The sequence below is a fragment of the Nyctibius grandis genome, chromosome 1 (assembly GCF_013368605.1).
Source record: "Nyctibius grandis isolate bNycGra1 chromosome 1, bNycGra1.pri, whole genome shotgun sequence".
NCBI lineage: Eukaryota > Metazoa > Chordata > Aves > Nyctibiiformes > Nyctibiidae > Nyctibius > Nyctibius grandis.
The window spans coordinates 54,050,101-54,072,805 of record NC_090658.1 but is presented as its reverse complement, the minus strand read 5'-3'; the positions used below and the strand labels follow the sequence as shown (position 1 = coordinate 54,072,805).

Sequence of the window (22,705 nt, the reverse complement as noted above, 5' to 3'; positions counted from 1 at the left end):
GTCCGGCCGCGCTCCCCTCGCCTGCAGGTCCCGGACATCGGCGGGGAGGGGGGGGTGGGTACCGGCCCCTGACGGGCGGCGGCAGGGGAACCCCACCCTACCAAACCGCCCGCGCGCGAGGATCTCCCCACGCGCGCCCCCGGGGGCGACGGGCGCGCATGCGCGGAGGCCAGCGCGGGCCGGCTGAGCGGCGGCGGCGGCCGGAGAATGTCAGGCGCGCGGGGCAGTGGGCGCGTGGCCCCTCCCCCCGGCGGGCGCGCGGCAGCCGCAGCGGCGGTGGCGGCGGGGGGGGTGGGAGGAGGCGAGGAGGCGGCGCCTGTGTCGGCGCTGGAGGTTGTGTCCTTCCTGGGGAAGCTGCTGTGCGCAGTCGCGGCGCTGAAGGCGGCTCTGTACCTGCTCCGCAGAGTGTGCCTAGCCATGGCCTGGAAGTCGGGCGGCGCCAGCCACTCCGAGCTCATCCACAACCTCCGCAGTGAGTCCGGGGCGAGGGCGAGGGCGCGGGCGGGGCCCCCTCTCGCCTCAGCCGCGGGGTGACCGTTACCGGCCGCACGCACTTCGCATTCCCGCGGCGCCCGCCCCGCCGCCAACTGTCAAGGAGCAGCGCCGGCGGGGGGAGGAGGCGAAGGCGGCGCCCAGCCGGGGGGTGTGTGTCTGGGTGTCCGTCCGGGTCCCTCCCGGGAGGGCGCAGCGAGCGCCGCCGCCGTCCCGCAGCCGGGCGGAGGGCGGCGGCCGCTGGCGCAGGGCGGGCCCGGGCTGTTGCGGGAGGAGATGCGGCGGGAGGGGCGGCGCCGATGGCGGGCCCGAAGGGGAAGCGCTGTGCGGCGGCTTTGGCTGTTGTCAGCCCGCCGCCTCCCCCCCCTGCCCGTCCCCGTTCCCGCCGCCTCTTCCCCGCCTGCCCGTAACGCTCGTGTGCGAGCTGAGGCGGGGCCGCGGCGGCGGCTCCGGCGGCCCGTGACCCGCCGCGCGCACGGGGCTCGGCGTCCCTCCGGCTGCGCTCCGGCCGCCTCAGCCGGGTCAGCACGGCCGCCGGGCGGTGGGGAGCGGCGCCCCGGGGCCCCTCGCAGGGCGGGCAGGGGAACGGTGGTGTCGGCGGGCGCGCAGTGACCGTCCTTCGGTCTTTCAGTCCCCGGCTAAACGCGGTGGGAGCTGCCCGGGTTTGGGAAACGCACCGAAGAGGCCGAGGTTTTTGTTGGGTGAAAGGGGCGTGGGGCAGCAGTCCATTCGTGAGGTCCGACATGCTCGCGTTTGGCCCCAGCCCCGAGTTGCTCCTTTCGAGGAGGTGGGCTGGGGCGCTGGGAGGGAGGAGAGGAGCAGTCGGGGTTACAGGCTCATGCTGTCACCGAGCTTTCCGGTGACTGCCCGGGACTTGGCGTTCCTTGTCCCTGCCGAAGGTTTGTGCTGTCCCTGTGTTGCATGTGGAAGCTATCGAGGGGGTGCTCTTCACGGATGTTCTTCAGGACAAGTCTGCAGGGTCAATATATGTGATTCAGGCTCAGAGGACAGGGTAGTAAGATAACACCTGCCACATTCAGAGCTTCAGTTTTTCATATTAGCCTCGGATTAAGCTGTATTAGATACACTTGTAGTGTGTCTTCTCTTTACTCCTGGTCTTTCCCTTCCTCTCATCAAGTCCGTGTCCTAGACATAAAAGGATGTAGATTTGGAGCCTGTATTATGGCAGTTGTCTCCTATTTTAGTGATGCTGCAAGAGCACAGGCAACTTCACCTGTTTGGCCTTCTTGTTATTTTGGAGACGTCGGAGAATCATCCTTGTTGTTTTCTCCAGTCTGCTTACGTTAGATCCTCTGATCCTGTGGTCCTTTCCAGCGTTTTCTTTTGCCAGTCTTTTGAGAACTCTTGCATCCAATAGAGCAATGTATGCTGAAGTGACTTTCAGTTTCACTGTAAAAACTGCCTGTTTAACAAATAAATAATAACTTATCTAGTTATGAGAGTTGGAGTGCTTTTTTGTTTTGTTTTGTTTTGCAACTGTAAGGGCAAGAAATAGTGTTTTAGTGAAGTTCTGTTCCCTTACGCAGCAGGGGAAAACTTTCTGACGTAAAAATAAATGTCAAGCTCCAAAATATATTCAAAGAGGGGTTATTGCCAGAATTGTTTATGGCTCTGAGAATCTGAAGGCAGAACTGATTTCTTTGTTGAAGAAAACAATGACAGTGTTTCTCAACACGTGGAAACTGCTTAGGGCTTTGCAGATAATAATAATTTTTAAAAAAGCTAAGAATCATTATAGTTAGTACACCACAATAACAGCTTGTATAGGAAGAGGAAAGTAAACTAAAAATATTTAATAGTGTAGTCTCAAAATATACATTGATGGTATTTACCTGGAAAATTGCAGTCTGTAATTCCCCTCCTCCCCATTTTGCATATGTATGCCAGAATATTTTGAGGGGTGTTAAATAGTGTATTGGAAATGTTGTAGAGGCACAGAGGTTTTTGATCTTGTAGCGAGATTATGTTGTTGACCTCGGTGGGACTCCAGCGATGGCGCAGGGCTTTATCAGTGCAGAGCAGTTGTAGGATTAAGACTGTAATTTTTAAGTAAGAGTTCCCCAGATAAGATGATACCTTGTTGCTAAAGTTGGGAACAAGTTTAGAAGAAAGTATGGCTTCATGTGATATGTAATTCTCTCTGATACGTTTTTAACAAATGTAAAAATCGTTGGTTACAGAAAAACGAAAATGTTCTAGAGAATTCCTTTTGAGCAGTAGATCCCTCAACGTATTTAACTTTTTTTCTCTAAAAACAGCATAGCATTTCTAGCATTTTTATGCTAGAAGTAAGAATGCAAGGCAGATGAGGTTAATTTGATGTTGTCCGAGTGTTTATATGGTGTGTACCTTAGTAACTGTGTAATTTAGTGTGTAATTTGCATAACTTAAAATAATGGCAATAATGCGGGTTGTAGTGACACAATATGTTTTCTTCTGCAGCAAAGCCTGTGCTCCTGCCCTTATGCCACAAGTCTTCTCTTCACTGTGCTTATAGAACTGCTTGTGAGGGAGGCTGTGTTGTAAGATTGGGTCACTTTCTCATTATTCCTCTTGTGAAACATTGAGGTTTAAACTCAGTATCTGTAAGCTGTTGTACTATTGTGGTTAGAGAAGCAGTGAATTTTGTTATGGATGTGAGCTGGGGCAAATGGGAACTTCTTAAGCTGGTTTTGTTTCCGAATAAAAACATCAGTGGAAAACTCCTGTAGGCTACTTATTCTTTTCCTTTAAAACAGCTATAAAGATTATTCTTTATTACAAGTTGTTATTGACAGTTACTAATGCTTCTATTTTGTGACAATAAAGTGCTCTAATTTCATGGAACTATATTAACGTATGCTCATTGCTCATTTCACTGTTGCCTTAACTATAGAATTAACTTTTCTATAATGGTAATGATCATTGTGTTAGAGCAGTGGTAAGTGCTTTTCTGTATTTGCATGCAGATTTAGACGAGTATTCTTTATAAGCCTTCTATTTGCTTTCATGTTTTAAAAGGGACAAACTAACGAAGAAGGCCCTGGAACTCTGCGTATTTTTCAGTGCATGCTTAGAGACAACTGACTGAACAATGTTGCATGACTTTGTTCTGTTGTTTTGATTTTTTAGCTGCTTGTTGCACTGTAAGCAGGTTCTTGCACTGTTCATTTGAGGCATCATAGATGCACAATTTGTCACATACACAAAATAAACTTGCTTAAAATGCACTCTTCACAACAAAAATGCTGTCCTTGAATGTGCTGTTTCCATGACGTGTTCAGCTGTTTTGTTTTCCAGTGATTCTCGAAACTACTGCTCATTTTAAAAAATGCTTTTTTTTCTCTAATGTTTAGTTCTTCCAGCATTAAAGCTATAAAAACCAACATTTTTCACCTTTACAGAGTAATTATTTCAATCTTTCCTTCTTTCTAATGGAAAATAATTGAACATGTGCCTTAAAACTTGAGCAAACTTTCCCCCTAAAAATATTAAAATGAAAATCTTTTAGCAGACAACACTTCTAGGAAACTAAACGCAGGTTACAGTAGGGTTAGAAATAATGCTAAATGTAGAAATAATTGACTTTCTTTTTGTTGTGAACCTACTGTACAGGGATGCTGAGAAAACAGGAAAAGACTGGGTAATTAGTGACTTATTTACTGTTACCTTGCTTGGTTGAAAATCTTTGTATTCTAAATCTGTATCATTTTTTCCCCCTCTCTATCTTCAGTTATCCACTGTTCTCTTGTCTCATTATTTGGTTATTTTAATCTCCTTCTGTCTTTCATACTTGGGCTCTTGCCAAGTCCTGTTACTTTACACGCCAACATCTTAGAAATCAGCTTTTCTTCCCCACCTGCAGATTTGAAAAATTGGTCCCTGTCCAATTCACAATCCATCAAAGTTAATTAAGTCTCCTTTTCGCACCTCTCTTTCTCTCCTCCAATTGATGTGGTATGCTGCCACATGACAATATTTCTTTGCTGATTCCTCTGATCATGTTGTGCCAATGGTGTTGTAACCAGGTATACATGCTTTTGAATCCACATTTCCAGGTGAAAGTAAAGGTGAATTAACAGGACTGTGGCTAAAGTGCTGCATAATGTTGTTAACCATCTATGGGTTTGTTTCCTGCTACATTCTTTTCTCTTCCTCATCTAATAAACTTGTATCACAAAAGTTAACAACTGTAACTTGTGAGATACCACAAACTCCATAGAATTTTGTGCTTCACTTGAGACCAGATTCCTATTTTTTCAGTGTGAATGGTATTTTGAATCAGTATGTATTCAAATATTGCCATGCTTTGCAAATTCTACACTTAGACATGCTCAAGATATTTCTCTGAGCGTTTTGTTGTTTAGATGTTAAATAATTAAAAATGACATCTCAACAAGTTTCATCAGTGTGAAGGCTTATCTGCAATGAACCTGCACCTTTGTTGCAGGTTTCTGATTGCTGAGGACAAATCTCTTTGGGAACTGCCATGAATGTGAAGGCATTGAATATGGCATTGCTAAGCCTAAGCTAGGTTCAGCAAGAACTAAACATTGTTTTTCCTCTGCCATGTCACTTCCCTTGGTTTATCCAAGTCTCTTCTACATCTGTCTAATTTTGCTCAAGGAAGAGTAATGTAACTTGGATGAACATGAAGAAGGGAAATAGAAATGGAAAATTAGACCAATAAGACCTGCTTAACCCAAATTTAGTACCTCCCCTGTACAAGCAGTTATGCAGCCTGTTGTGTACATTCAGTGAACAAGCTTTCCTTCAACATGTATGTTGTATTGAACCTTGAGTGACTAAGCATTGTAACTCATGGCCGGAGAGTGAAACAGTTGAAAATGAAACTGCTTTTTTAAATTAAAAATTAACACATCCACTGATATGTTAGTTTAAGAATATCTGAAATTTCTTAAATTTAGTTAATGTCTCAGGTGGCATAGAGTTGAAATCTGTGATGCTATTTTTTGGAACATTGAGATTTTTTTTTTTTATTTTGTTAGCGAGTAATTGCCTAAAAGAGTCACCACAAGACATTTTTATTAGCTATTTAAGTATTTGTTAGTGATTTGCCCATGTCTGTAAAATGTTTTGAAGAAACTTCTACACCCTTGACCTTCTAAGAGGGTGGCCTTCAAATAAATCAAGACAACTTAACATCCCAGAAAATAAGAAATGTTAACAGAAAGGAAAAATAACTTCAAAACCATTAATGACACTTTATCTGTGTGTAAATCAGGATTGTGTTCTTAACTGGTTCTTTTTTATTGGCATTTTTTTCCCTTAATGTTAGACAAGGTGTTGATGTAACGTTAAAAACATACCAATTCTTTCCCACAACAACCCCAAAATTCAGTGCAACGAAGTCCAAGTCCTCAGTCATCCAGGAGAAGAAGAGAGCATATTTTTGGCTCTTATTTATATCACAACACTTTATAATGAGTCATTTTAATTTAAAAATGTTTAGTTCTTTTACTTGAAGATATATTTTTTTTTTTGCCTCTGAGTTTAATAGCATAATACTATTTTTGTAGTAGTCTGAAGCAGCCTAATAATCTATAGTAAAATGGAAATAATTTTGCAAATCTGTCCCTTACAGGTGATTACCATTGCTTGTGGGCATGTTAAAAAGAGGGAATCTTGTATATTTTAGTTTCAGTGTAACTCCAAGCTTTTCTTTTAATGCTACTGTTTCTTTCATCCTGAAGTAGTATCAAGAACTCTCTAAGAGCTATTAGTAAGTTTGGAAAGAAATGAGTAATGTTCGTGTTCTTTTGAATGATTGTTTCTGTGATTCTAATACCTCAAAGTCATGTTTGTTAGTGTTATGATAACACTTTTTTAAGTAAAAATTTTTCTTATGACTGTTATAAGCTGAGGTTCATTTTATTAATGTTTTTAATTTTGATTTAAATTACCAAATTTTGGCAAAAACAGAGTAAACTCCTTCAGAGCTTGAGACCAGTAAACTTTTGGAATAACATCTCTCCTGGTCTGGTTGACTTGTGAGTTATGTTTTGAGACTTCAGAACCTGAATACTGCAACATTGGGCTTGAGCACAAAATAGTTTTAAATGCTCGCACTGTTGAAATGTAAAAGAGGTGGTCGGACAAACACAACTTTAGAAATTGTTCCTTATTTCTGCTAGTATGACAGCTTTGTGTCAGTTTGTCCTAAGAGTCAGGGTTGTGTTTTGCTGATCTTTTGATCTTCCTCAGCTTTTGTATAGTACTAGTGCCTGTTTTAATGAAACCGCCTGCATAATAACAGACTGTTCATGTGGTCTGGCTGCTGGTCTTGATAGCATTGGTTTTTCTGAAAACAGATCAGCAAAGTGGTTGCATGGAATCTGCTCAGTAAGGTGTAAGATGTGCAGCATCTGCCTTTCTTTAAGATCTACTAAAGCTGTTGAAGTAGTCTTTCCTCAAGCCTTACTGTGAAGAGAGTTCCTTATCTATCTGCCCTATCCAGCTAAGTTTATCTTAATCTCTGCAACAGCTTTTAGTTATTACTGATGGTGGTTGCCACTTTGTATTGAACTCTTCAGTTTTGACATTCCATGTGACTGGTAAGTGCAGTTCAGCCCTCTCAAATGTAGAGGGATCAAGGTGTGCTCAGATGTGAAGCCTCCCTCATCTGCACACAGGCGTTAAAGTTTATTGGAAAGTGCAGTTCTGTGTTCTCGCAGGCTGAACCCAACCTTAGAGTCACTTTTTTTCTTTCACGTACTCCCAAAAGTTTCCTTAATCAGCTGCTGATATAGATGTAGACGAAATCAACATAACCATTTTGATAAATGTGAGTATGTTACGGATGGCTTTTGTGATAAAGATATGCCCTGTAGTTTGTTGTGTTGAACCTAGCTTTTGGTTCCCATGTGGTTTTACCCCTGCATGTGTTGAGTAGCATTTACATGCTACCTTAATATATATTTTTAAAAATTTTTATTTTATTTTTAATTTCTGCCTCTTTGGGATTGTCATGGGATTTGATCTTTGTGTTTAATTTCTGAATTCTAAGATTAGTTCTGATGGACCCTTACTTTCCTCAATCTTTCTGTCATCGTGTCTCTGAACGACAGACTCTCAACTGATTCCTTCCAGTTAACCGTATGCAATATTGTGTTTGAATAACATGTTATTGTGAATCTAAATCGTAGTGATAACAGAAGTGCAGCTGTATGTTTGAGGCAGATACTCTTAAATTATCAGCAAAGCACAAGAGGTTTGTATGTATTAGTGGTTTAAAAAACACTTGTTTGCAAACACCTACTTTCAGTTTCTTTAGCACAAAGAGCTTTGTATGTTTTGGAGTCAGTGTCCTTTATCAGATCCTGGGATGCTGACCCATCACTTCTTGTTCAAAGTGCTTTCTTTGTGTTCGTGGTTTACAGTGAAATCTTCTTATGCTCATTACTTAAGTAAAATTCGATTAACTGAATTGCTTGCTTTCCCATCTTTTTCCTTCCTCTCCCAACACAAAAAGACCCCAACCTTAAAAGCATTGGTTGATCAGTTGCTTAAAACCAACTAAATTCACATTGCTTGAAAATCAAGATGTGGTTCTGTTCCAGCCCACTTCCCTCTTGAAAGTTGCTAGCTGGTTTGCCTGGGTCAGATGGAGACATCTGGAAACCATTATTTGTCACTTGAGTAACTTTAATCTACTTGATTTAATCTTTTGTAATATAGAGCTGTATGTGCTTTGCATCATGCTTTAAGACCCTATATGATTTAAAAATAACACTGTTTTGCTGAAAAGTCATCTTCATAAGTGAAGTGCTCTGCAGTGGTTATGGAGAAACTCATCTGGGGAGAAACTGAACTATATGGATGCTGAGATAGTCCCACAGTAAATGGTTTTGGGATCTGCATGAGCATCTTGTTTATGTAAGGCCGGCAACAGGAGGTGTTTGAGTAGCTGTTTATAGTTTGTATAGTAAGCTTGTGTGCTGGATTTTATCATGTGGCAATGAGACATCCTTTTTCTGATCTGGAAGCTAGTGTTGGCGTAAATGTTGACTGCTAGTATTTTATGGTCTGGTTGGAAACTTGTTTGATTAACAGTCAGGATACCATCAGTGATGTAGGCAGTTCTTTGAAAGATAAGCACTTCAGTAATGCATTTCTTGCTAAATAAGAAGATAGGTTGTTTACTTGTTGCAGGTCCATGGTGTCTTTTCAGACTTTAGCTCTTTTTTCCATGCTCTCTGACAGCCAACTGCCCAGTTTCCCAGGTTACATTCAACAGTTGGTATATTTCCACCTTCCAATCCAAGGACTGCTCTGTGAGCTCTTTTCCTGTTTTCATGGTGTTATTTGTGGAAAAGCAGCAGACCAGAGTGAGTTTTCAAAACATGCTCCAATTATGTCAAGTTGTCTGTTGACGCAGCCTCTGCACAGAGTAACTCTTGCACTCTGCAGGCTGTGCTCCACTCTGAAGTGGTTACTTTTCGAGTTCAGCCCTTTGAAGCTTAGGAGTTGTGCTGATATAATGCTAATGAACAGAGTTTACTTTTGATTTTAAGCTGTAAGCTAGTGTGTTTGTGTATTAGCCTTTGCTTGTAAACACTTTAATATCTGATTTGTTTGCGGTACTGATTATCAGAGTCTTGAAACTCATCAGCCTCCTCAAGGAGAGTCTTCTGTGCGTGTTATCACTGGAAAGGATAATTGACCTATATATATTTTATTACGGATTATTTGCCTGCTATATATTGCTTCCTTTTAAAATTTAGAAAATAATTTGCATCGGCATTTTATTACTAAATGATTTACTGTTGATTGTCTTGTTTTTTTGGCACTTAGAGATGGCATGAAATTAGAATGTCGTCTTTACAATATGAACTTTTATTATTGGCTTTTTTAGGGTATATACTTGTTTTCTGGACTTAATTCAGAATCTGACAGAGATTTGTTCCAGGTAGAATTAAGATCCTGGGAGTTGGTCATCTTGGGACTGACTGCTATGGGAAGGAAAGGGCTTTCATTGGAGTTCAGTACCTTGCAGTTGCTGTGTTTCTCTATATTCAACCATGAGATTAAGAAAAATTCTTTTTGTTATAAGCACAGAAAAAATTGCTATGAAGTCAATACTGACTTTACTGTTTAGGGCTTGATTGTTGTTCTTAATTCCCACCTAAAATTTGTTGTTGTCTCCATTGTATAATAAGCAAATTTGAAAAGCAGACTTAATCTATGAGGGGATAATGTGATGCCCTGTAATTCCACATTCATCGCTGAGAGGATGTTTTTTTTATGAAGAGGGAGCATTATTCAATAATTGAAGTACGTGGCTGAGACAAGATCCAGCTTCTCCCACTGGTTCTGCTGGGGACTCTGAGTGTGGGTTACTTGCTTAACTTCTTATTTACCGATGAAAAAGATGACACTAATCAAAGACAGTCCAGCAGTCAGCAAATCTTGCGAGTGTTTGCTGAATGAGAGCATCTTGAATGCTCAGAATTTGTAGAATATTAGTAGCTACTGTTTTCAAATATTTTTGGTCACATGCCTGTCAGTGTAAGCATCACACTTGATAAAAATGTACGTACTTTGGCTGAAACAAAGTTTTGTCATTTGTTTTGTACAGACATCCACAATCTCTTCCATAGAGCTCTTATACTCTGATTAAACAAGTTGGGGGAAGAATGGGTAAAATATATAAGTAAAATAATAGAATGGAGGCAGAATACGATTTGTAAATGCTGAGAGGTTAATTTACTTACTGATACTCTAAGTAGAGAGATGACAGGAGTAGATGAGAGAGGTGTCAGGCAGGGATTTTTGTAAAAAGGGGAAACGGATTATGGGTAGTGTGAAAGAAGAAGTTTGGAAGAAGCCTGCAGTCACAGCAGGACAGAGGAGGTCCCCTGAAAACTAGGGGAGGTTCTCTGCCTTACCATAGGGCCCTGCAGGTGCTCTTTCAAGCTGGAAGCTTGATCTGTGCATTCTCTGAATGTTTTTTTTCCCCAAGGCACAAAAGGAAAGAGTAGATGGCTATCTATAGCTTCTAGAATATATGCATTCATCTGCACAAGACACAATCTCAGTGAATAAATTGCTATTTTAGACCTTTCCTGAGTGCTTTTCAGCTGCTGCTTTTTGACCTCCCTTCTGTCCCCCAGAACCTTTATCTCTTCACTCCTGTTATAATCAGCTTTGCTTATTCTTCTGCCTCTCTCTTTTTTTTTTTTTTTAAAGTACATTTGTTTTAGAGATACTAATTTCTTGGTGATACCTAATAAGAATCTAACGGTAAAAGTTTGACTTTTGTTTGTTTGTTTTTGTTGTTTCTATGCTTTGTTCACAGAACTGATATACAACTAATTTTGAGTGATTAGAGGAAAACAAATTTTTTTTTTTCCTTACTGTCCTACATTGTCAGTGCCAGTGTGTTAATGGATTGATTTATTTGTTTTCTTTTGGGGTACAATTTTGCTCAGTAAGTAGACTTATGAACTGCTGCAAATGCCTGCTGTCTCAGACTAAAAAACTTGCATTGAAATGAGGAGTTTCCTCTAACTGGAACTGTAGTATACAGTTCTAAATGAAGTCAAAGCACAGGATATGTGTAATGTGTGTGGTCTGTGAGGGGAGTATATGCTTTTTCTGGGACTTATCAGGTATAGCAATAATTCTAAAAAATAATATATTTTTTCAAAATAATTGTTCTTTTCCTTAATAATTTGGTAGTATATTCCTATTGCAGTTCTATTTGATACTTTGTCTTCAGACCAAAAAGCAAAATGTTTTGGGGGGATTATTTTGCTCTCTGAATTCAAGCCTCTGTTATATAGGGTAATTAAACCCTGGACGCAGGTAGTGGATAAGAAAAAACATGATTGATAAGGGTAGTTGGGAGCACACTGTAAACAGTCGGGGAAGCCTCTGCAGAAGTTAGCTCAGGCCTGGGCACAGGTGTGTCAGTATTGGTAGTACTTTAAAAAAAACACTGGTGCGACTTCAGTTAGGACAATGTTATAATAGCTCCTTAATCTGATTTTGATGTTACTGCATTTGGGTTAGATTTTAAAGGTACTCAAAATACCTATTTTTTTTTTCCTGTTAAGAATAATTTTCCAAATAAATTTTCCTTGTTTAAGTAGTTCAATCACAGAATCACAGAATCAACCAGGTTGGAAGAGACCTCTGGGATCATCGAGTCCAACCGTTGCCATGACACCCCCCTGTCAACTAGACCATGGCACTAATGAAGCAATCCATTATTGAAATTTCAGTTATTTGTAGTTTATACTGTGCATTTTAATGCAAGTGATTAATTTATTCCATTCATTTTCTGAAGTTTTCTGTTACTCAGAAATGTCTCTTCAGAACTTTAAAAAAAGAATTATCAATGTTAAAAAACTTCAATAAAATTGAAAGGAAAAATGGCTGCGCTGCACAGTGCTTATGACATTATACATGCATGTGAATTTACATTTTATTTTGAAAAGTGAGCAAAGATTCAAAGATTCAAAATTCTGTAGGAGTTTCTTTACAAAAGGATTTTTTTTTTTCTTTTGGCAACACAAAAGAGAAACAGATCTTGAAAATAAAATACTGAGCAAGGATGCTGCAGCTTCACATTTCGAACCTGCGTTTGTACATTTTTTAATAACTACTCACTTATATATCTTAGAAATGTGAAGTATGTCTTGTTTGGTATGCAGAGTAATGCCAGTTTCTTACTGATGACATTTTTACGAATACCAAAGGTGTGCATGAAGTTGAATTTTTCTAGGGCATAGATCTTTGCAAGTGGTCTCTGCTGTTTCAGAAAAGCATCTGTAACTGCTGTGAAAGTCTTGTTCAAAGTTCACTGACTTAAGTATTGTTTGATCTATGGACCACAGCTTAAATTCTGGTATGATGAGGATTAGAGTGTTAGAGAGGGTAAGGTAGCGTGATTTCTCACAATATTAGGAATATATTAATGTATTTCATACGCTCTTGTGTTGCAGAAGGGAAACAACGCCTTCAATTTTTATTTGTCTGTTTATTTACAGAAAATGGAATAATCAAATCAGACAAGGTATTTGAAGTAATGCTGGCTACAGACCGTTGCCACTATGCAAAATACAACCCTTATATGGATTCTCCACAGTCTATAGGTAAGAGCATCTTGTAAAAATGATTGAGATTGTTCTAATATGCATAACTGTGACTGCCTTTGTCATATATATGTTAAGAATGTGAACATAATTTTTTTAATTTGAAAGCTTGTTTACTTCTTTATCAGTTTATTCAATACCTTTTAACAAAGTTTCAATTTGTTATGGAATGCAATTGGCGTACTTGGATACATCAAGTAGATAGATGTTCTTTAGTCAATATTAATATGTGTAAATATGTATTTTTTAAACCACAGCAATGTGTGGTGGTGCAGCTGATGATTAAATACTTAAAAATCATTTGTATCCAGTTTATGTCAGAAACAGTCTCTCTCTTCACAGAAGTGATTCAGTTGAGGTCAATGCAGAGTTTCTTAAACCTTTACATGATAACTTTTTAATACAGAAATAGGCTTTAAATGGGAGCATCTACTGATAGGACAGTTTTTTAGGACAGTTGTTTCCCATCCAAATCCCAGTTTTATCTTTCCAAGGCAGGAGAATGAATTATGTGAATGTACTAATTTTTTTTTTCTTTATTGTTTTTTTTTATTCCTTTAATAGTGGGTGGTGAGAACTATGAATTGTAATGGGATTTTATTATTTGTATAGGAAAATTCTTTCTTTAATTTTTTTCTTTAATAGTGGGTGGTGAAAATTATAAATTGTGTTAGGATTTTACTAGTTATATAAGAAAACTCAAAAATCTTTTAAGATACGTACATACTCAAAAGCTTATATATCTTTACAAAATAGATGAGGTCATTGTCTCCAGAAGTTCTACAATCCCCACCCCATCAAACTCAAGCTAACAAATTCAGGTTTTTACATACGGACTGAATGAAAAAGACATTACGTTATTCTGGGAGACATTACTCTTCTGAATTCAACATACTTGATCAAGCTAAGGCAATATAGTGACAAAACGGAGATTGTAACTGAGATCAAGAATAGAACCTTTTTTTTTCCTGTCCAGAGTTGACATAGCATAGCTTTCAGATGATGTACCTTAACCCACTTCTGAAGTAGAGTGCCTATGTAGCTGTTGGTGGCGGCAGGGCTGGGGGGGGGGGGGGCGATGGGTGTGTAGTGCCCTGAATGAGAGCAACAGTTAAGGTATTGCATTTTTCAGTCAAGGTAACAAAGATTGTAGGGTTGCTGTCTGAACAACGATCAACATGTTCTTCCATTCTCTTGTTTTACAGGTTTCCAAGCAACAATCAGTGCTCCACATATGGTAAGCTTTAAAGTTATGTGATTAGTATAGGTGATTTTATAAACATCCAAATGCTTCTGAAATAAAATATTCATCCTAGCAAATTTAATGAACAGATGATTGCAGTGGTGCCATTGTGAACTGCCTTGTAGGAGGGCACAGAGAAGATTGAACCAGACTTTTCTTGGAGGTCCACAGTGATAGGATGAGTGGACAAAAAAATGGGAAATTCTGATTAGTTTCTAGGGTGAAAAAAGAAATCCCATTGAGGGTAGTTAAGCACTGGAACAGGTTTTGCAGACTGTAGAAATTCTGTTCTTCGATATACAAAGAAGCTGACTGGACAGGGCTCTAAGCAGCCTAATTTAAGTTGCCCCTGTGTTGAAACAGGATTGGACTGCAGGATTTGCAGAGATCCTTTCCAACCTAAATTACTCTGACTCTGGAATTTATTAAAATGTAAGAATTCAGGAGTGGATAACAGTGATTTCTATGGTATGGTATTTCTGTAATGCCTTCAATGCTTTGGACAGGAAAAAAAATACATTATACTGAAATACATACAGATTTTTTACCAAGTGGTTTGAGACCAGGACATTCATGACTGAGCGCTAAGAAGGGATTTCAGTACGTAGAGCTAGCACAGACATAATTTTTCTGTGTTTTTTTATTTGAGATGAAGGATAAATAGAAGCATATATTTTGTCCTTGCAATGTTTGGAAAGTGTCGAAACATAGTAAAAGTCTGCTCCTCTTGACTAAAAACTAAATACTACTAGAATTTACTTAGTTATCAATATTAAAAAATCATTAATTTCATATAGAAATGTTAATGATTTTATTCAGGGAAAGACAGAGAAAAAAGTATTGTGGCTAAGGGAAAAAATAAGTATTAATTATGTTTTCAAAATTTTAATTCACCTCAGTCATTATCTTTGAATTATCCTGTGCTTAGCACTAGTAGTATATGAAGTGTTAGAGCAAAAAGGAAAGGTATCCTCTAAGCAAATGTTAACAATAAATGTTCTAACAATAAACGTTCTAATTATTTCTGGTTTCTGGGTGTGACGGATTGAGATGTAAGTGTGTGGTAATGGCTGTCTCTGAAACATTAAAGAACAAATTGTTTTTTTAGTCTGTGACCTAAGCTTAGTTTGCATACTGGTCCACCATGTAGGAGAACAAAACTCATGAAATGTGTCTGTAGACTACTGCATTTCATATATGAGCCTGGCAATCTGCCTTAGTAAAAGACAATTTCTTTTTCCTACTCTGGTTCAACAAGTGTGCAGGTAATACAAGAGGTAGTTTTAACAGCCATTTTCCTTGATGCTCCAGAGCTGCCACCTTCCTAGCTAGCCTTTGTTCCAGCTTATTCCAATGTATATAGCATAATGATAAGCTAAATTCTTTATGGGCCATATACTGCTGGAACAGTAAGAGCTACCAGACCTGAAGAGAATTAAATTGATTTATGTTGTCTCTCTCAATAACTTTATAGAAATTCAGTGTGTGCTAGAAGCTTGAATGGTCAGATGAGTATATATAGACTAAAAAAAAATATATATGTATATACACACACACAAAATTTGTTGAAGTCAATGAAATAACAATGATTATATCATGTAGTTAACTCCCCCCTGCTTTTTTGTAACAGAAAATAATTCTGAAATTTCTTACACGAATCCTCAGTGCATTGCCCAAAATCACTAAAGAAATGAGCATGCATTGGGTAAAACAGACACTTAAAATATTTTGAAATTTTCTGTCTCTGTCTTCTTCTCTTAGCATGCATATGCTCTTGAACTTCTGTCTGATCAGTTACATGAAGGAGCCAAAGCCCTTGATGTGGGGTCTGGAAGTGGAATCCTTACAGCGTGCTTTTCACGAATGGTGAGATACTTTAATCACTTGACCATCAGAACTGCTTGAACTGCAGCATAACTCTGAATTAAAGGGGTAAAAAAGCATCCTTCATACAGTGGTGTAATTAATACCCATTTCTTACCCTAGCTGATACTAGATGGTTGAGACCAGTAAATCGTGTGATGAAGAAACTGCCTAGAGGGGAAGGCTTTTTTTCTTGATTACATTTTAGTGGTTGCATTATAGCTTGAAGAAAGGAGGTGTTTGTCTTGTCCAGACAAATTTTCACGTTATTTTGTATGGCTATGAATGTTCTTGTTGTGATCAATTCTCATGTCTTCCTGCTATGATGAGAGCTTAGTGAGACCAAAAAGAATCCTATTTCCACGGGAAAATATATTGTATGTATATAAATTGTCTTTGAATTTAACTTCTTTTTTTTTCTTGTTACTATGTTGTGTGAGCATCACTATAAGTATCCATTTAATCTTTTCTAAGTTAGATATTAATTTATATTCTTTTTACATCTTCTCCAACTAACTTAATCTCTGGGTTGTTCAACCTGTACGTAAGGAATTCTCTGTGGTTCCACCCTATCTTACTTACATCAGGAAAAAAAGATGAAAAAACTTGTTTTATGACGGCTATGACTACAGTACTGTTAGACTGATTTATGTAGTGGAATATAATCAGTTTTTCTCCATTTCAGGACTTTATCATTCCTTTATAACTAGCAGAGACCTTCATTAAACTGCCAACTAATTTTTTTTTTTTTGTCTTTCTGAGAAGTTAATTTGGAGTATGATGATGCCTATGATAAATTCTCATATGGGTTTTTTGCTACTTAGTTTTCTGTTTTCAAGCACTGATCTGTTGACTCTGCAATCAATTCTGGTTTCCTGTGTTACGAATTAGATAAGAATGTTTAGGACTGGGCAATGCACTAGCAAAAGTATTGAGGTTTTTTAAGTGCTAGCTGCAAAATTTAAAAAAAAAAATTGTAGTTTAAGTAAGTTAACCAAACGGCAGTTTAGAGGAAATCTTAAATGTCACTTATTCAACTTTCTACCTGTTATTTTTGATCTAACTTTGTAGTCAATAATCAAGTGCTAGTAGCATGCATGGGAACTCCAATCCTACAAGTGTTAAAACTTTTGTCAGTTATGTGTATTTCTCACTAAAAAGTCATGAAAGCATAGAGGAATAGCCATTTTCAATAAAACATGATAAGTTGTGATTGTGCACTTTTTTCTCTTAAAACAGCTGTATAAGAAAAGCTGAAAACATCTTCAGAAAAGTCAGAATTACCACAAAAAAAGAAATATCTTTCCAATTTTGCTGAGGTTAATCACACTATCTTTTTATTGCCATATGAATGTCATGTTCCTCTTCTGAATCCTCCTTGGTGGTATGCTGTGGAATGCCTTGCAGACATCTGTTTTGTGAAACATTGGATAAATGCTTTTGTTCTGTTTGATAGCATTACCACTGTGCAATATGGATCTCACTTCAGTCACTTGAATGAATGTAGATAAGACAATATGTACTGCTCTGACTTTCTCTGCAAAGTTCTTTCTAACAGTGACAAAAGCTTGAAAGAAGTATGTTATAGGGAATGATGGTAAAGTGTTTTGCTATCAAAATTCAATTGGGGATGTGCTTATCGGATCATGTGGGTGTTGCTTTTCAGTCTACTTGAGATCTGGAATGAATAGCTCGCATTTGTGGCACAAGTACCTGAGTGCTCATTGATGTCGTGACAGCTTTACTCCTGTGATGATGAGTACCACTCATTTGTGGTACTTCTGGGAAAGCTTTATGTTTACTTAGACTAGTAAAGCACCTTTAAGATTTTTGCTTGAGTTTTCACATTAAACTTATCTACACAGCATACAAACTTAAGTTTATTTGCTTTTAAAGGTTGCTGGCAAATCAAATGAATTGTAGTTTTCATCCTGTTAGTACTGGAATTATAAAAAGTGTGGAGTATATTTTTATTCCAAAGAGACTATGGAGATCCCAAAAATTGTGCCGTTTTGCTATTGGCTCGATTGCACGCACTTCAAAGTTCCAGGGCAATAGAGGTAATTGATGAGGACTCAGAAATAGCATAGCGGACTGTGACGTGCAGCAGGAGGTTCTCTTACTTTATATCAGGCTATTTCATGCTATGACCATTTTGCTAAATTTTAATTTCTGTGACGTTACCCTTTGTTGGACTACACTGGATCTTTTGCCAGCTTCCGGTAACAACTGACTGCCAGGCATTCCTCCAAATAGCAACCTGTGGTTGTCATAGTGAAAACTTGCCGTGTATCTTGCTCTGTTTCAAAGGCTAGGCTGGTGGTCTTCCACTTGAATAAGAAGAGATAACACTGCTCTTTTGTTGTTTTTTAACATAGGACTTGTCCATAATAAACCAGAAAATATCCCTGTGATATCGATAATGAGTTATTAATTTTCCATGTCTTAGCAACATTAAAATGTAAGATACAGAAACATAACCAATGCATTCAAATGTATCCAAAGACAAAGCTGTATGATGACATGGGCTGCTAGGACGTACTCTGCCATTGTGTTCTTTGAGCTGGATCCTTTTAAAAATGGTCAGATTTTAAGATTTGGATTCTTTTTCTCCTCTCTCCAAAATCGGAATAATTTTTCTGGAATAAAGACACAATTCCAGAAGAAATACCTGTAATGGAGAAGTTTTTGTTAGTAGGCCTTTTTTCCCCTCAGAATACACAGATCTTTTGTGACCTTTTGTGAATTATGAGCTCTCAAAAGTTCCACTCTTCATGTGGAAGAGAGCTTTAAATCTTAAAGTAGATTCGTGAAAGCAAGGGTAGGTGGAAGGTAGTTTGTCCCTGACTGTTAATTGCTGCATTTGCTTCTGAAAGAATAGGACTCTTGAGATAACGTAGAATAAAATGCACGTCTTACTATTTTTCTTGAAGTAAGGTCTTCTCCAGAAAAACCTTAATCTTTAAGTAAGTTTATTCAACATGAAAGGAGATCAGTTCTAGTCTTCGTCCTTGAAGTTGTTACTTTCTATTGCAGGTCATGCCGACACTCATGATCAAATTTAACTTCCAAAAATTCAGAGAAGAAATCTCCACTAATAGTATAACTTAACTGAATCACATCTCAAAAAGATGACTATAACAAGCATTTATAAGACTGTACTGACAAACTTTAATTACTAGTTGCTTCTAGCAGTCAGGATATGTCATTCCAAGCAGTAGTTTTAATAACATTGGGAGAATATACTACCACTTTACTGGTTTTGTTTTTATTTTAGGTAAATGGGCTCAGGAGATAGAAATACTCATTCTATAAATAAAGCAAAACTAGCAGAAATTATTCAACTGTATATTTTTATTCCAGGTTGGTCCCAAAGGACAAGTTGTAGGAATTGATCATATCAAAGAACTAGTAGATGACTCAATAAATAATGTCAAAAAAGATGATCCCACATTGCTGTCTTCAGGAAGAGTGAAACTGATTGGTGAGCATCAGACTGATATACTTACTAATTAAACTGATATTCTTTCTAGCAGCTGGTTGAAAATGACTGGAATTGGATGTGATTAAAAATTCTGATTTAAGAAGTTAAACCAGAGAAAGAAGAGACAAATGAAGATTTTAAAATCCAAGTTGTCTTTAGGCTTTGGAAAAATATAATCTTCACACAGTTTTGAGAATATGGCTTCTGGTAATCTTAAAGAATATGTAAACATGCTATTAGAGAAGCTTGACAGGGAAGTGTTTTCTGGTGGAGATACTTTACATGCTGAGGGTCTGTCATGTTAAATTTGCTATTTAAAATTGAGTTTGAATTCACAACTTTTCTTGAATAAATGTACTGTCATCTAAATTTGAGCGTTTTAAGGAAGCCTTCGTACTTCTGATATAGTAATTGAGAAAGCTGCAAGCAAAGAGTCGAGTGGAAAAAGTACTAGACTGGCAGTATGTATCACAAGTTTATTTCACTTATTTTTAAAATTAACAGTATTTGTATGTTAGGGAAGTGATTAATTGACACCAAACTACTTTAATTCAATCAGAGTTACTGAGAGGAAATAAAGCTAAAATTATACAAGGACAGTGAATTGTTTTAGATAGTACTTTTTTGACTAAAAAGAAAAACATGCTTTTTTTTTTTTTTTTTTAAGAAGATGCAAAGCTGACAGGAGGAAAGCATTCCCTTCATTATCATTCTATTAGTTAAGCTTAAAAAAGAAGTTGAAGGCCTGTATTATTTTGAGGCTTCTTACAAGAGCACTTGGAAAAATTACTATTATGTGATGTTTGTCTCTTACCTTAATTACCATTTTGATTCTTGGTCTTTTTTGTAACTGAGGGACTTTTTAAAATCTTTTTTTAATAAGCCAATCAACACACGTACTCATACACGTGTATAAAATGCAGAGTCCTTCCCTGAGAACACTTATGTCTTAAACCCCCAAACACATTCCTCCCCAACACACAAACAAAAAAACCCCTGAAAACCCAGGGTTGACTGGTGATGGGAACTGTATGAATTAAGACTAGGTAAGTCAGTTGCTGGCTCTTCACAATTATGCTTCAGACATTCTCAATTGCTTTGTCACACCTCAGATATGCCGTAAGTGCATTTCAGAAGCGTCAGCGTTATTTTGGGGTGTCCCAGTAATAGAACTGCACTGAGAACTTGGGAATAGATATACTTAGGGTATGTGTATATTAGTTTGTGGGGGTGTTTTTTTGTGTGGTTTGTTTTTTGTTTTTTCTTAAAATCAGGGAGGTGCCTTTGAGGTGAATCTCTCAACTGCTTCCACTTACCACACTTTGGCTCACATGAGAGTACTCCTGGAGAGCAAAATCTTTGATTCCTTTTGAATGAAACTAGACTGGGTTTTGTGATCTGAGAAGCAACCAAATATGTTTGATATATTAATGGATATTAAGCCAATAAGACTTGAACTAGACCAGAGTGATCATTCAGAAATGCATATGTTGCATGGACATCAGGTTCTCAGCAAAAAGTGTTTTGCTCTACAGATCTGCTTCTATTGTACTGCACTATTTGCTGATGTGGACATAGCCAGAGGGGATGTGAGGGTATTCTAACCACAGTGAAGTAGTTTTCTTCTGTTTCTGTGCTCATGCTACAATTTTGTGTGAAACAGGTCTGCATAGGCACACTGAGGTCTTGAGTACCATAATCACCAAATCAGGTCTAGGTTCAAAAACAAGGTACAAAACCCTTTTATGTCAGAAAGTCCTGACACTACTTCCCCCCTCATCACCACCCGCCACCCACCACCGTGATTACTTTATTAACCAGCTGCATGTAACTGGAGATCTGAGTAGGATAGGTGATGTTATTCAGGATGTAAGCACAAGCTCAAAATTTGGGCTGCTATTTCCCCTTGGACATTGAATAATATAATTTGTATCACATTGAATATATGAATGACAACTTTTTTTTTAAAAAAAACTTCTGGATATCTAAATGTGTGTTCCCATTGTGCATGGATATATACCTGACTGCTATAGCCAGGAGAATGTTTGTGGATGTTAAAAGGGATGAGCCATGCTGTGCTTGATACATATAAAGGAGCATGTTTTTGGGTTGTTTTTTTTTTTTATGTGGATGTGTGCTGATTCTGAAGGTGGTAGCTTTGGTTTGGACTATTGATTCTAAAAGCCAAGGATTTAGATGTTTTGGGTCCTTTTTACCAGTCAGTGGAGTGACAAAATGTGCAGAAGTCACATTCAGACTTCTTTGGACAGCGCACAGGGTGCATTTAAGTCTCAGAATATGTGCGTTGTTCTTCAGAAGACAACTTAGCAGTTTCTTTCACAGCTGTTTCTTCAACTTAGCAATCTCTTCTTTTGCCATCAGTACTGGAGATCACTGCTTCCAATGCCTACTGCTGCATCTTAGGGAATGAGGGTCTGTCTCTGTGTGTAACTAACATCATTCAAAGCAGTATCTGTATGTTTGAGCTAAAGAAGTCTCTCTCCATTGCCTTCTCTGATGGAACAGCAGCTTGATACAGTAACACATCACTACTTCCTCTTTAGAGGAGGTGTACAGTGCTACCAAGATATAAGCAAATATAAATTATATATTTGACTGCATTGAGGTAGTTGTTCCAGTAGAACCCACTTCGGCAGAGTCAGATTAAGCCCTGGAAATATGGGAACTTTCATTACTGGCAACAGTAATAAAAGCTAACTTAGTGGAACTGGTGATGGATAGGCATGAGTTCTCCTGAAGCATTGGTAGTTCTTGCTTGGCAGCTTCTGGCTGTGGCCCTTGGTTGGAGGAAATAAGTCACTGAGCTTTAAGGTGCTTCTCAGCTACTGAGGAAATGTGCTCTCTTCTTATAGTTCATAAGCTTTGGGTGTAAAAGGTCCTTGCAGGGTCTTGTTTCAGGACCTAATATGAAAGATGACAAACTTCCCAATTTTAATTGTTTCAAGGAGCTGTCCAGATCTTCCTGTATACTCTTGGGTACTTAAGGGTGTTGTTACTGTCCAGATGGCCTTGTCTATCACTGACATCAAAATGAAATCTGCTATGGTCACCATGTACTTTTCGTGCCTTGTGAGTTGTTGGAAGGCAAAAAGTTGACAAATTTTCATCTCTGGCAGGGGCTTAGAACTTCTTTTGACTCATTCAGCCTTTAATTAAACCTGTGATAATAGTGATTGCACAGAAGTTGAAGCTCAGTCTGAAGACAGGAAACCCCAAACGACTACTTGTGCTGAACAGAGGGTTATGTTCATTAACTCCTTGCTATTTCTTCTTGACTGTTTACTGGGACTTCTGCACTCACTGAGTGTGAATTTATAAATGGTTTAGCCTCATTTACTTCTTTAGTTCCTAAATAACTCCAGAGAGAGCTTGCCTAACTTGCTCTGAATTTCCTGTTGGTTTCCTGTAAATGCTGTGGATGCCACATTCACATCATCTTCTTTCAAAACTTAGCTCAGGGTCTAGTTTAGCTTGCTACAATTC

General features: G+C 38.5%; 1 protein-coding gene across 2 annotated transcripts in view; it reads left to right on the top strand.

The window, feature by feature from the left end:
- The first annotated feature begins 207 nt into the window (after positions 1–207).
- The window catches only part of PCMT1 (protein-L-isoaspartate (D-aspartate) O-methyltransferase), a 34,831-nt gene continuing 12,333 nt past the window's right edge, over positions 208–22,705 (top strand). For both annotated transcript variants that reach the window (XM_068405531.1, XM_068405540.1), the window contains exons 1-5: positions 208–472; positions 12,507–12,611; positions 13,817–13,848; positions 15,616–15,720; positions 19,081–19,201. In XM_068405531.1, the coding sequence (XP_068261632.1) occupies positions 208–472; positions 12,507–12,611; positions 13,817–13,848; positions 15,616–15,720; positions 19,081–19,201 (628 nt within the window). The remainder of the gene's footprint in view (positions 473–12,506; positions 12,612–13,816; positions 13,849–15,615; positions 15,721–19,080; positions 19,202–22,705) is intronic.